The sequence below is a fragment of the Antrostomus carolinensis genome, unplaced genomic scaffold, assembly GCF_000700745.2.
Source record: "Antrostomus carolinensis isolate BGI_N321 unplaced genomic scaffold, ASM70074v2 scaffold40814, whole genome shotgun sequence".
Taxonomy (NCBI): Eukaryota; Metazoa; Chordata; class Aves; order Caprimulgiformes; family Caprimulgidae; genus Antrostomus; species Antrostomus carolinensis.
Genome location: NW_010310832.1, coordinates 2,500 through 17,859, shown reverse-complemented (window position 1 = coordinate 17,859; position 15,360 = coordinate 2,500). Strand labels below are relative to the sequence as shown.

Here is a 15,360-nt window from a genome sequence, read left to right as displayed (position 1 = left end):
AGCGTGGCTGGACAACACAGGAACGAGGTGATAGAGTAGATGTGAACAGCAGCACCAAACTACAATGTCCAAAACACACCAGAGTGATGTTTTCAAATGGGAGTAGCTTTGTTGTTGTTTCAATGATTCTTACTCTTCTATTGCAGCTTCTTCTTTCAAAGTCCTTACACAGCTTCTAAGCCCACCTGTGCAGTACCCTGAGCAAACACTGAACTAGCTGGAGCTTTAATATTACACTGCTAGCCTTCAGAGCCAACCCTTCCCCTAAATTACCCCTTAATTTTCATTTAAAATAATAAAAAAACCACCTCTGACTGTTATAGAAAACAGTTCTGTGTTTCAACTTGCTTGGTACCCAGCCCAATGGAAAACCTGCCCTGAGACCTCTGGCTATTAAATGAAATCCTAAAATAGCATTATTATAAATATTCCCAAATATGTCTGTGTTTACTTACTATCACTGTATTTTCAAAATACCCAACCACACCACTGTTTTCTTAACAAAAGGCAGCCCTGATGCACTTAAGACAACACTGACAGCTGACAAAGCAACAGTGGGTTCCCCTCTGTATACTACAGCAAAGAGGAGTGTTCTTTTATTTACACCATTTTAATTACTTTTGAGCATGAAAGAAAAATAGAGTGATAATTTCAAATATGTTGCCATTATCTGCAAAGAATTCTCTAAAATGAAGGTTTTTTTGCTTTTTATATTTCGAACAGTAATATAAAAAAATATGACGTTGGTTCAAAAGTCAGATAAGGTCTGTGTTGACAACTACAATTCTTTTATTGGACATATTTTACTGAGCATTGAACATTTGTTTATGTAGGCACAGATTTGAGAATTAACACCACAAAATCAAAAGGATAAAGTGCAGACCTGTACTGAGAAGCAGGCCTGGTAAGTCAGTCTACTCCTACAACTCAGCAGAGAAAAGGAAGAAAAGGGGAAAAAACTGCCATTATAAGAGAAGTAGTAATATTATAAATTACATTCTGTGGTAACAGAGCTATACAACCTTTCCTGCAAGGTCCAGAGCACTGGGAAACCCAGGTCCCCTGTGTGCCAGCACACCATACAGGTGTGTCACAGGAAATCTTTTAAATTAAACTTTGGCTTACACAAGTGGTTTATTTACGAGTAAGAAAACTTAACAAAGGTGTACTGATTAAAACAGCTGTCGTAACAACATTTTGTTATATATTTCAGAATTATACTTCAGAATAAAAATTTATGTGCTTAAAATCAGATCACCTCCCCCCAACACAATGAGCTTCAGCAAACTGTGACCAAGAAAAGTGAAAGGGGGAAGCCAGTGTCAATCATGACTCAAAGCGATGGACTTTGCCAGATCGTATTCCTGCATCAGAATTTTCTCCCCAAGAAGATTCAGGAGATAAAATGGTAAATTCAGCATGTCCTTATCTTTCTCTGTCTCATAAGGGCAGTTTTCTACAGTTCTCAGTAACAGGAAAAAAAAAAATACTTCCAGAGCTTGCACACATCTGGAAAAAAAAAAAAGGTAGAAAACAAGAGGGAGAATAAAAACTAATATAAGCTAAAACATTATTTTGTAGTAAACAATAGAATATAACGTGCAATAGTGCAATTTCTCCGTCACTGCTTCAACCATGAAGTCTTGGTAGATAGTCCTCTGTATGTCAACGTACGGTGTCCCACATCTAACTGCGTGCTTGTCGGGCACTGCTGGGTTTGCCGGGCTTCGGAGCCGAGTCGCTGTGTCCAGGCTCTCCCTTCGCCTTCCCAAGGTGGCGGAGTTTCTGATCCCAGCGCTGCGTATCGAAAGGCAAAGAAATTACAAAAGAGATTACAGAAGAAGATGTAAGGTATTATTGTAAAACAACTGCATGTGTTTACAAACGGCAGCAAAGAAAAAAATAATCCACAATGTTACCCTGTGTTGGGTTCAAATGGTGGAATGTGAGGTTATCAGTAAAAGTCACTGTAAACAGACAAAACATTTCCTGGCTTTCTTGTAGCCTCTGTGAATGAAGGAGCTGACACAAGGCATAATGGCTTCAACAGAAAAGCATCTCACCTTCTAAATAATAAAATGCAAATGAAGCCATCTGTGCAGTCTCTGAGGGAAGGCAGGATGAAAAAACAATCAAGTTTTTTTTAAATAAAGTTTTATAAAATTTTAAAAATTATTTATTTATTTATACTTTCCCAGGTACTGACAACCACAGTACAAAGAGATGTAATAAATATAGTCGGTACAACTGATGACGCTTGTGGAAAAGGAGATTGTGATGAGAAGCGGGTGGTGACGTGCCGTGGTCCTCAGCAGCCCCAGGCAGAGGCAGCAGGTCACAGGCCACAGGAAAGTAAGTGAGAAATTAAGTCAGTTCCCAAAAAACCCCCAACAAATGATACTGCCACTCAGGAACTGGAACTAAGCAGAAGTCAGCCCACAGCGGTAACGTGGTATTTACTCTGTGGCACCAGATTTCATAAGGTTCTGCCAAATCGAACAACAACTTGGAATAAGATCCTTGTATCTTTTCACTCATGTAATCTCTGTGGATGTGACAAATGTGCACAGAAAAACTTGCATTTGTAATCAGGACAGTATTTTCCTGCCAGTCACCTTTAAGAGTGTTGAAGAAAGTGTTGAGTGGAAGAGGAGACTGGTTTGCACAGGCACAACCATACATCAAGTCAACATCTGAGAAATTGTGTCAAAATAAGAATATTCTGTGTAAAATGACACTCCTAACAATGTCAAAATCACTGATACTTTAAGATGCATCAACACATAAAAAGGCAATCCTTCCAGAACTTGGAAGACATTAGAATACATTTACATTAGAAAACACTAGAATATATTTTCATATATTGCTTGCATTTGAGCTCATTGCTTCCAATTTGCTATGACATGACTTCCTTCCATGTACTTCCCTCATGTAAGGCAGAAAGGTAAATTTAAAGTAGTCACTAATCCACACAATTAGGTAAAAGAACTGAATTTAAAGAATATTAAATCTGAAAAGTATAATTCTGACTTATGTCTTGAAAACATTTGTAAAGCCCCTTTTTTTTTTTAATTAGTATCACAATCCCAATTAAGCAGACACGTGTTGCAGAATGCACAGTTTGCCTGTGGAATTAAACCACTACTAATGTTTGTTTTTTTGAAGTGAAGGTTTTGATTGCTGCTACAGTGAGGTACTTTGGGGTAACTGAGTGTATCCCTTTAGTTTATCCAGCACGCGTTTCTGAGTAATACAGCAAATAACACACCAAGTTAATTTTTGATACTTGATATGAATTAGCTGAGGTCAACACGTGGATTTTCTTCCCTTTTTTTTTAAAGGATCAGGTAGATGTTTCATGGTATCTGCAATATTTGACTTTTGGTGAGATATTTTCTTACCTTTACTTTTTTACCGAGACGATCCTTCCATTTCTCAGCTATGGAGCCTTCCACCAAGAGTAGCCTACACAACGGAGACAACCAGTTACTCCATCACCAGGCATGCACAAGCTACACAACCCAACACATGCAAGACTAAGACCTCTGTGCCTGCAGAAAGCCTTGTCCCCCCAAATACCATTAAGGAGATGTACAGAGAATCACACCAAGTTTTCCTTTCCACCAGGAAAGTTCTGAAGTTCAGCTTTACGGGCAGGGGAACAAACAACAACAAATACGCTGCAAGGACAATGCAGCAAGAGCCACCTGGAGCGTTCCTCGTCTTCGTAGCCCATAATGATGTACTCTTCGTTGGTGCTGAGCGGAGGGCACAGGCAGCCGGAGTTTGTGTGAAGGTTTACAGTGTCCTTTGGGATGTTCACCAGGGAAGATTTCAGGATCTCCTTTACTTCCACTACTGCAGTGACGTCGTGACATTTAGTCTTCACCTCCTTCACTTTAGCCCGAATGACTGGAAAAAAGCCACAAAGAGCATAGTTAGCAGCAGCAGATAATGCAGGTCACCCCCAAGCCATTCTTGGTGACCTCTGGGATTAGTCTTTTGCACGGTCCATTATCAAAAGCTTAGCTGAACTCCAGCAATGCCCCTGCCCCCATCTCTTCACTTATTACTTCATCCTCCACCAAGAGGGTCCAGGTAGCCCGGTATCTCTCATAGTAGTATGGTTACGAGGAAGAGCTGTGTACCAGTTGGATTTATGTCCTGTTTAAGTTGGGCTTTAACTTTAGCATTCCTTCTTCTTCACCCTTTCCATTTTAAATATATTCAATTCATTCCTTATATGCACTCCTTCTCCCTCGAGCTGTAACTGCTCCCTCTTTGCCTATTTGCAGTACAGATGGCCAAACTTAATTAGTCACTCTCAACCTTTCACAAAACATGAATGTGCATTAAAACTTCTTGTATCGCTACTTCTGCCGGATGACAGGCCCTTACCTTTTTCATTCTCTCTCCAGTGACCCAGCACCAATCTGCTCTGCATTTTATGAACTCCAAATGCTCCTGATCTTGACCTGATGACCCATCTAATTGTTTCCTCCCTCACCCTTTCTTTTGCCTGAAGTTGCAGAGGAGGAAAAGTTGCCTTTCAAAGGCAATGCTTTCCCTTGCTCTCACGGTGACCAGTGAACTGATACCACATGCAAATGCAAAGCCAATCCAGAGGTCACGCTCTAGAAAATGCCACATCTTTCACAGCTTGCAAACAAGAGTCCCTTTCCAATTACAAAGAGCAGATTCCTCGGATTCCCAATTTCTTCTAACCTATGTGAAAGGGTAATATGCAAGAAAGAAAACCACAGACTTACACATCTCCTCTCTTCATATGCATTGCCCATGGAGACCATCAACCAGCATGTATTATAGCCATATTAAATACAGCTGCCAACAATTAATAACTTGGGCATTGAATATACACAATTTACCCTAAGTACAAAATACCCACAATTTACCACTGCCTTAAAACCTTTCAAGATTTCAAAACAAAATATTGCTTTAGTTTGGAGTTATTTCAAATGCATTCTGAAACCTCTTTAACTTCAAAAGCTTGAAAAGATGGGCAGTAGCATGCTCAGCGATTCTCTGCCATGTGCAGGTACCCTCTGGAGAACAGTCACTCCATAGTTATTTTCCAAATAAATCCACCAAAACCACATAAAATCGAATAGTCACCTAAAAACTAACAGGGATGTTTGATTTAATGCAATTATAATTTTTTAGCTTTTAATAGGATCTATTTTTAAAAGGAGCTTATCTGGCAATAGTTGTATAAATGCATAACCTTAACAAAAATTATGCAATCACTACCATTTGAATGAAGTCTTTAAGTTCACTGAGCCTGAGGCTATTAATGTGGCTAACGGGAAAAAGGATGGGCCCAACTGTTCAGTTCCTGTGATATATATTCACCAGCTTCATCAGCCTGATTTGCTTAAAACAGTATGAAATAAAGTAGCAGCCTGGACCTGTGATATGCCTGAAGACCAGGACAATCTGGACAAGAGAAGACATAATATGGACATCATGTACTTTTACAGGTGTTACTGACAGCACAACACAGCTGGCAAGATGCTCATTGCTGGCTTGGATAGGCGAGAAGGAAAGAACTCTAGTATTCCCTGTTAGATCCCACGGTGAGTTTGTAGGCATGACAGTAAAGACATCCTTTCCTGAAAAAGCAGAGCATGTCAGAGCTGGAAATCAGAGGCAGCTCAGGCATAGCAGCCCACATCATTTTTGTCACATCACTTTCCACACTGAAGAAGTGCATGAACCCCAAATGCCTCCACTGACACTGAAATAACACTCAGTGTCAACAAAGACACTCTTTTACTAACATATTAAGCTAATTCCCTCCATCCTTCTAATTTGGAACTGTTTCAGGCCACATCTTCCTTCTGTAATAAGTACCCTTGGATTAACCACCAGTAATTAGGACCACAGGATTTTTTTAATGAAAATTTTCCCCATACTGTAGCCTTAAAAACATTGGGAGCTGGCCAGGCAGCTGTTCTTACCGTAGTTGTAATTGTTGCGTAGATAGGTCTTCTGGGTAGCTTTTATTGGCTTGCATTTGCAGCGCTCTACAAAAACAGAAAGTTTTGTTTAGAAAGAAAAGAGTGTATGTTCAGTGACAATCTCCCTGAAACCTCAAGCTCACACCTAATGAAAATTTCACTGAATTGACTTATTTATTAAAGGCAAGTGAAATATTAAAAACCACAGTTTTTTTTGGTCTGTTCTGTTGGAAGATGTTGTGGAACTGTCCACGAGACCTCAAAGGTTTCTAGGAGAAAATGTGACATGCTGAAATTTAAAAAGTCAAACCATTATGACCAACTAACCTCACACAACAAAGACACGAGGACTTGGGAGCCTGAAGTGACAAAATCTTCCATTTTAAGCCAATTCAAAGTTCAGTCCTGGTCTCTTCTGTGCTCACAGGTGCTGCAATTCATATCATTACAATGTTGTTCCCTCTTCTGTACTACACTTATAGAATGCTCTCCTTTCTGCACCCTTAATCATACAGACCATAACACAGATACAGAAAGAAAATACTATAACAGGGCACGATTTAACATTTGATTGGAGACTACACATCTCAGCTCGGTTTAGCAAACTGGGATATTCTGGACAGCAGGCATTCACCATAAGGAATATGATTTTTGTGGCTAATTCTCAACGTATAGTTCATCTTTGGAGCTGCACCATAAAGTAAACAGAGCGCCTTTACACCTGAAGATGTCCAAGAGCTACAGCCAACAGATGAAGCGTGCTGGAGGGTGGTGGGACCAAGTGACATGTGGCTCCCTGCTCTGGAATGGTCCCGACAAAATGAAACCTCAACCACATCTCTCCAGCACCATCTGGCAGGAGGTTTAAGAGAGATTTGAGTTTAAGAGACTGAAGGGCTTCACTTGACTGCTGCAGGTGTTTGATGTTACCTTTGATTGTGCTCTGGACTCTTCCTCAATTTTTTGTGTAAATTTTACACAATTTTATTATGACCCAGAACCTCAGGTTTAATTAAAATAGGGAAATGATTAGCCCTTAAGGCAGTAAGGGTGGCCTTCAAAAGACAATACAAACGAGCACTGTCAGAGCAGCATTTCCAGTGCTGCAGCTTCCAGATAGCTGGGAATAACAACAGAGGGAAAAACATCTTCATTAGTGCCCGGAGTGTGCTAATGCTGAAGCTCCAGATCCACACGTTCATTAACATCACCCATATTTCACAGCTGGTTGTTCTAATGCAAATATTTCCTTATTTCAAGTGAGTGTCTGAATGGAGCTTGGTGGAGTCACTTCAAACAGCAAGTCCCAGTACTACGTACACATGGTCATCTACTTGGACATTTGACTTGGCATCTAAGTGGGAGTAGACTTAATGCAGCCTGTTTCTACACACCATCATTCTAAAATACCAACACATATAAGCTAGTGGCTTAGTTAAATCCAACATGAAAAGTCTGAAAAAGAACTCTGATTTGCTACATAAGATTTCTCCATATTAAAAAACCAAGGTGGAATCAGATGGTTATGAACTTCTCAAATAATTATTTATTTTCGTTTGTCAGAATTTTTATAGTTGAAAATACAAAAAAATACAGGGAAGAGGCAAAAGAAGAGTATATTGTTTCCTTGAATTTCAAACACATCCTCAGCAATCTATATATAGACTCCTACAGGCTTCAGCTTTTGTATGAGACTGTGTTTATTATTTTAATAAAGGCAGAGAAGGGAAGTGATTTTTGGCTTCCCTTCTGCTTGTGGGACCTCATGCACACTTTAGGCCAAATTATGGCCCATTTTATAGGCTGCCTTGAAAAAGGCCATAAAAGATGTGCTCCTATGACCCACACTCATACAGGCATCTCAGCATTCAAGTCCAACAAGTTATACACTTTAACGTTCTCCTGCTCGCTCTATGGCACAAGTAGAATAAAATAGTCTAACTTACAAAACGTGAATACACAACCTCACATTTCTCTCAGTTTTAAGATGGTATTTGATTATTTTATTTTATTAATTGGAGGAATATCTTTTATTAGTCTGTTCGAGAAGCAAATTATAGACCTGCCCATGTTCTTAATGAAGGATACCTCCTAGTCACCCTAGTGCTTTTCAAATTTACGTATCAAAGAACTTTACAAAATGCTGCATTACTCCTAACTACTATTTAGAGACACAGAAACTAACACAGAGTCACTTGCCAAGGTCAGTTATAAAGTCAGTTGTAGAGCTGGAACCAACTCCTCTCTCCCAGCTTCTGCTATGCTGACTTTCAAAGGAAGCACATCATGAGATGTACTGGAGAACACATATTTGATTGATGGTTCCTTCTGGCAAAGTTGAGCTTTCCCCAGGGAGAGTGAACACGCACAAAAGGTGGCTATAAAAACGTACTGCATCTGTTGGTGCTCAGGGTAAGTCCAGTCCTACATGATAGTCTCCTCTGAAGCTGCCAGAACTACTCTGGGGCCACAACATCGTTATATCCCAAGCGCTGAGACAGGTGGCAGAGGCTCACACCAGTTCTGACCCAAGATCTCGGCTAACTTTGCCATTCCATACTGGTTTTTAATACAAGTCAATACAGGACTAACAAGAGCTCAAAATCTATACCTTTGAAAGCTCCCTGTAAATGCCAAAACAAATGGACTACATGGGAAAAGGGTTTTCCCCATGGATCACTGCCATCTTAAATACATCTAAAATCTGGCTGCATAAAGGAATAAAAGGTGCCTTGACCAGGGGTAAACCATGAGTCCTGCCCACTCACAGCAGCACATGCAATGTGCTCCAGAAACCATAGAGCCGATCGCAGGATTTTTAAAAGGTATCAGGCTGCTACCTGCAAAAAAAAAAAGAGTTCTATTTCCAATGGCAAAATTCCAAATTTACTTTGCCAAATGTATAAACAAACCAGTTATGAAACACAGCCTTTTAGGTGGCTGAACTGTGTGTGTCAGTTGAAACAGATGTAGCACATTGAACCAGAAACTGTGTTTGCACAGCCAAAAGCAGTGATAGAAATATTACCCTTTCTTGTCATCAGCAATTTTTCTGTGCATCTTCACCCACTAGTTCCAGCAAAAACAAAACAAAAATAAAAAGCAACAGGGGACCTGTTAAAATAAAACCAAATTCAGAAGGTCTCAGCTTCAGCATCCTCAGGTTAACAGGAGTTTTGCCATTATCTATAAAAAGCACCAAATTTAATTTGCAAACTTTAAGGTCCGAATGAACCATTATCTTCACTGGTTTTGCCCAGTGAAAACCCATTTAATGAACATTCCCACTGTTTGAGGCAAAAGTTTTAAAGAAATCAGCACAGCCCTCTGGATTTGATGGAAATATTCCTCTGAGAAAAGCAGAAGGCATGAGAGCTGAAGATGAGCTAAAGAGTTAATTGAGTTGTTTGCTGAGAGGTCCACAGGCTGACCAGCCCCAGATCCCACCTGCCCACGGGATACAGAAGCACAGTCTACAGGATCCCCAGACAAGACAGAGTATTTAAACATTGCTCAGTGTCCCTCTCACTTAATCAAACAGTAAAAGGATTTGAAAGACTATAGCTTATTATACAGTTTTAGAAAAGTGTACTTACCGATGCCAGCACCTCTACAGTTGCCATTATTAGAATCCATAGGGAAATCTGGCACAGATTCATAAAATATGCAAAGAAACATTAGTATTTTTAATATTGGATTATTTCAATACACCCACATTACAATGTTTTCTCTTTCTCTACTATATAGTATAGTAAAAATTAATAACTTAATTAATAAACAGATTTTAATATCCTACAGGCCAGCCTGTTAAAAGATTTCTTATCTGAATTTCCCCTGACTCCAGCACCTCATGTCAAATGCTGAAGCAGATTAAATATCTCATTTCTACTGGTGCACAGACTGGCAGGTTTAGGACAAGGATGGAAATTTATGCCATGAACTTAGAGCATCTACAAAAAAAGTACATGTACTGCTTGCATTTAATTAGATGATGAAGGAGAAATTACTTTTGGTTTGTTTTTTTGGTTACTGAGGAAATCAAACCAACCAACCACAATCATATCGTTGAAGCAAATGCCAAAACAAACATTTCAGACCTTCCCCTTCCCCTCACTTGAAAAATATACTGATTAGTTTGAAGGACAGATAAGAAACAGAAGGGAAAAAAGGCACTATGCCCAAAGAACGGCTTTTAGAGACATTTGTAAGTGGAATGTGTCCCATATTAGTAAAACTTACAATTTCAAATTTTTTGTTTATTAAATAACACAATTTAATGGATTTATACATACACTTAATAATGAAAAATGAGTATGTTAATTCATATAACATTGTACAAATTAAGAAAAACAAGATTTGGGAGAGGTAGTACACTTTATTAGAATGACATATAAAATGGAAAAACAAATGAGCTTTCAAATCAAAAGCCCTTCTGTAAGTTTGCATGCCCCAAAATTTACACAGCTTTTTCAGCTCTGGAAGCTAGTATCATACAACCATCACCGTTCTTACATCCTTACATCATCACAGACACAACATCACTGCTTTTACAATACAGGACAAATGAATACCAGACGGTGTCACAAAAGCTCCTCTCTGGCAGCTGAAGCTGTAAGGGTCTGGCTGCAATACAGCCCAGGGCACTGGTGATACTTGGTATAGGTGAAGGGTTCAGATGTATGGACTAAATTTTAAGTGCTGGGGCCATTATTTAATCTCAGGTTCTGTAAATAATGTATTTAAAATACCTGTTTACAAGAGATCTAATATTACTTAGTTAATCTTCTGATTTGGCCATCCTTTTTTTTAAAAAAAATAAAAAAATCTTCACCTTAATCACAGAATCGTTTAGATTGGAAAAGACCTTTAAGATCACCAAGTGTGACCAAAATGCACATTTACACTTCTCATAACAACACAAAGCTTCCTGTACATAAATGAGGATATGGCCAAATGACAGTCAGGGCAAGAGTAAATCTGAAAAACAACTAATTCCCTTACTAACTAACTAATTCACTTCACATAATTGAGAGTTCAGGAGTAATGATTCGTACCAATGTAAAGAATAAAGGGTATAGACAATAGCATAGAAGGATTGAAGAGATGCCCTTTTACATCCAGTGTTGCTAGTAAAACTCACATCCGGCCATTTTCTTGCAAGGACAGTTTGTAACTACCACAGTATCTCAGTTTATAGAACAAACTCAACATTTTCATGGGCTTTTTTTTTCAGTTTTGGTTGGTCTTTGGTTTTAGTGCACTTCCACTCCAGCTCTAAGGCTTCTCCATGCTGCCTCGTAACAAGTCAGATTACACATGCTAATTGTTACTTACATCTTTTACTTTGATTATTCACCTGAGCTATTCTCAAATTTTTAAAAAAGCTGGTGTTATCAGGTGGTAATTAGAGATCATCACCTCTCCCAACAGCATATGGTAAAAAAAAAAGTGGTCTTCATCAAATTTAAATTAATTTTACATTGTATCAAGTGCTTTCATGTATTCCAGGACAGGATGAAAGAGGAATTAAAAAGGTTTTCCTCTTGTAAATGGTTAAGTAAGAGGATGACCACATTTCTTCTCATTCTTCCTCTCCTGGGCCAACCCTCTGTTGTCTTTTTCACTTAGCCAGTGCTTCACTTTAAACCTGCAACTCCTTCTGCCGCGGTAACAGCACAGAGAGCACTGGGTCCATAGTCTGGTAATGCTCCCACCTGCTCCCACTGCAGACAGGAGTCTCCTGTGTGCCCTCTCCCTTTCTAAGCCAAGGCGTGATCCATGCAGTCATGACCTCATGTTGTTGGAGCAAACCAAGTCCGATTCACTCGGGAATTACAACTAAACATAACCCAGAGCCCGGTAAGGGGTTTGCAACCCTCCCTGACCCGCCTCGGGGGTACAATGCTCATGTGTATCAGCTGAGGAATTGTCCTTCAAACCCAGACCGACACGGGGGGGCTGGTAAACACTCAATATGCCCAATATAAACCTGGTCCTGCAAACAAACAGAACTAAACTGCTTCCCACCAGATGTTCCCTTCCACCCCTACGTACACAACTTATTTTATTTTTACCCAATGTACAACACACCACAACCTCAAACCCATTTCCTAATTCTGCCTTCACTCATTCCTTCCCCAGGTCACCTGTCCCACCCCAAGCCTGTGGCTGCGGGTGGCTGACGAAGCAGCTGGTCATGCACCGGGTCACTCAGACGTGCGTAGAGCAGCTACTAACAGCAACAGCCCCCGTGTCTGCGCCGGCGTCGAGGCTGCAGGGTGCAGTGCCTTCTGCCCTGCAGCTGGGGTGAGAGCACCCTACCCTGCCTGTCAATGAGCAAAGGACCAGAAAACAGGTACCAATATGTCACCTCGTGATTCATTTCCCTTGGGCCAGGCCTTGATGTTACCTTTCCTGGTGCTCTCGTCCTTAGGGACGAGCAGTTTCTACTGATGGAGAGGAGCGTGGGCTGGTGGAGAGGACCAGAGACCTGCATCACTGTATGACACATACCTGGAAAGGCTTCACATCTCCCTGATCCTTCCCCCAGTCAAGCTCATACCGCCTGGTCCCTTCTCATCTACTGGGGAAGCGATGTGAGGAAGGGTCTGGGCCAGCCCTGCCACCTGCAAGACTTGAGGTGGGTGTGAGCAACCATGAAACCTCATCCCCTGACCCCAGCATTCCCTGGCAGAGACCTTTCCCCACCAGGAGAGCCACACTGCTTAGACCTTCAGTTGCCACACAGACAGGGAAAAACAAGAAGCTATTTTTAAAAATAAATAGCTGACTTCCTATTGTTCCCCTTCTCTTCAGAGGCGACCTCTCTGCCAAGTTTTGTCTATGCAAAACAATCTTTTTGAAAGAAATATCTGTCAGTGATGATTAGCAGGGTTGCCAAAGAGGAAATATTATCCAGAGCTCAAAACCAAAGGCTTCCTATTAAATTTTGTTTAAGAGCAGGGGAAAAAATCCAAACTGATTTTTCCAATAAGTCATTTTAATTAATAATTTTTGAGAGGCATGCTATATATAAAAAAAATAACCACTAACACGGAGAAAAAGCCACTTGCACAGTAAGTGTACAAAATAACAATGCCTGGACCACGTATTTGGGTGAGAGATTTGGGAAAAAGGAACAACTTGATAAAACTTAGTTTTGAGCAAACATCTTATATCACCGTTTAAATTTAAAAAAAAAAATAAAAAGCAGAGAAAGAGCCAAAAATAACATGGTCCTGATTGTGTCACTGCAGTTAAAGAACATGGCCCAGCTGTTACTGAAGCCACTCCAGGCACCCTGCTCCACAGAACAAAACCACAGTGAGTGGTTGCTCTTGGGCACTTTCTTCAGATGGAGACATCAGTGAGCCCCGCTGATGAAGAAACTCTTCCAAAAAGCATGAATTAAGACCTTGTAACAGCTCCTAATACAGAGAGAATCTTTGCTAATCTGATTGCAAAAGCATGCACAGCCAAGCAAAGTCATAGAAAAATTGATCCTAGTGAAAATTGAATACAGCCCACTCGCACTCTGAGTCGCAGAGCAGCCCGCAACACGGCCGCTCCACATAACAAATTATTCCACATAAGGAATCCTGCCAGGTTTAGACGACAGTTGATGGCCTAGGTCTTGATGCTTACACTGTAAACTCCATTCTAGGCGACTCAGCCTACAAAGGCAGACAAACCTTTATATATAACACCATCAACAGCTTTAAACTCCCTCATTTACTTTTCCTGTCTTCTTTCAGGCTCAAAACTTGTAATGATTTTGTTCTTTAACTGAGAAATGAGGCTGCTTCCAAGTTCTGAGCAAACACCTGAACAAATCTCAACTTTATAAATGACAACCTGGGCATGACTGCTGGTCCAAAACACTGCTCTGAGGACCGCTGTGCATTTTGACCTCTGTAAGTAGAGCTCTGCAAAGTCTGAGTCAGAGCAAACTTCATCTGGAGTTTAGAAACCACTGTTTTGGAAATGAAGTTGATAGCATATGAAAAAGAAGCATGGGAAACGTCTCTTTCACTTTTCTTTTAAGCATGAAATGCCACATTCATACACTGGATTACAACAAATTCATCCAGGCAGACAGGCAGCTATGGAGGACTTGGCCTCCAGGGAGAAATCATAGGTTCATATAAGATTTAAGAAAGTATGTCTCCATCGCTTTAATAATCTTTGATTTTCTTCAACGTTTAAGAGGTGGGGGTTTTTTAAGAGATTCAGAGTTCTCCTCAGCCATCTAGTAATAGTCACCCCAAATGGTTCAGACATTAATTACACATGGTTGATGAATTGTGATGATGATTCCCTCTTCTCCAACATCTCATTAACAACCCAACCCACCTTCAAGCTATTTTTGTATCTAAATAAGATAGAGTGAGACAGAAACACAACCAACAGATCTGTCCTCCGATACGCACAGTACCCATCATATCACTCTCCTCTGACTGCCAGTTCCCTCTTCAAAACAGGAATAAACATGTCACTGGAGACACAAACAGTCTGTCAGACAGTAGCAGCCAAATACAGGCGCTGAAGTGTTTTTCTGAGTCAGCATCCCAACCCCAGCCATGACTGTGGTCAGGCTGGTCATTTATTACATGTGAAATTAAAGACAGGTCCCACTAGTGAAACATTAGATACAAGACAGCTTTAGTCTATCTGCACTTCTTGCTGCTTCACAGAATAAAGAAGATTTGGCAGGACCCTGAATGAAGGAAGCAGAGAAACCCATAGATGTGAGGAAGAGTCAGCACATGCACACAGAGACTGAAATCTATGGAGCACGTGAACGGGACCTCCTGCATACACAAGACAGCTTGTATCGATGTCTGCGAGCAGAACCACCATAAAAGCCATAGGATCCAGTAGACATGAACACATACTGATATCACATCTGGGATGTTAACATATAGCCAAGAGGTTTTTTTCATCCTCCATACTGCACTGTGATTTGTCAGATCCTCCCACAAAAAGCCAAAATATTGAGTGTCACACCTGCCTGCAGAAGATCCACACTGTGCCCAGAGCATCCCTCTGCTGCCTGGGTGGAAAGGAACTCAGGTGCTTCCCCAAGATAATGAAAAATCAAGATATGCTTCCCACAGGATCACAGAATCACAGGATGTCAGGGATTGGAAGGGACCTCGAAAGATCATCTAGTCCAATCCCCCTGCCGGAGCAGGAAACTAAATGCTTGTTTGAAGGTTGTCTCTGTAACTTGAGGGACCTCAGACCTCCCAATCAGCAGTGTGGTACGGCAGCTCACACTCAGGTTTTGGAGACCAGCACAAGCCCAGAGGGTCTGCAGAGGTTTTCCTCTAACTGAGCCCTAATCAAAGCACTTCTACCACTTTTATCAGTCTTCTCCATC

At 40.7% G+C, this 15,360-nt stretch overlaps 1 protein-coding gene across 1 annotated transcript; it reads right to left on the bottom strand.

The window, feature by feature from the left end:
• Positions 1 to 1,516: 1,516 nt before the first annotated feature.
• On the bottom strand, positions 1,517 to 9,656 carry FRZB (frizzled related protein). The gene is made up of 6 exons (XM_029084643.1): positions 9,575 to 9,656; positions 9,045 to 9,047; positions 5,979 to 6,044; positions 3,708 to 3,912; positions 3,402 to 3,465; positions 1,517 to 1,797 (listed from the first exon to the last, which is right to left on the bottom strand). Exons 1-6 carry the CDS (start codon positions 9,654 to 9,656, stop codon positions 1,687 to 1,689), a joined length of 531 nt encoding a protein of 176 aa, XP_028940476.1. The 3' UTR covers positions 1,517 to 1,686.
• Between the last annotated feature and the right edge of the window lie 5,704 nt (positions 9,657 to 15,360).

Excerpts from the sequence above, each read along its gene's own strand:
- FRZB (XM_029084643.1), bottom strand. The coding sequence starts at position 9,656 with ATGTTTCTTTGCATATTTTATGAATCTGTGCCAGATTTCCCTATGGAT. Across the intron at positions 3,466-3,707 it reads GAAGACGAGGAACGCTCCAG|GCTACTCTTGGTGGAAGGCT; the intron begins GTGGCTCTTGCT and ends TCCGTTGTGTAG. Across the intron at positions 1,798-3,401 it reads GTCTCGGTAAAAAAGTAAAG|CGCTGGGATCAGAAACTCCG; the intron begins GTAAGAAAATAT and ends TTCGATACGCAG.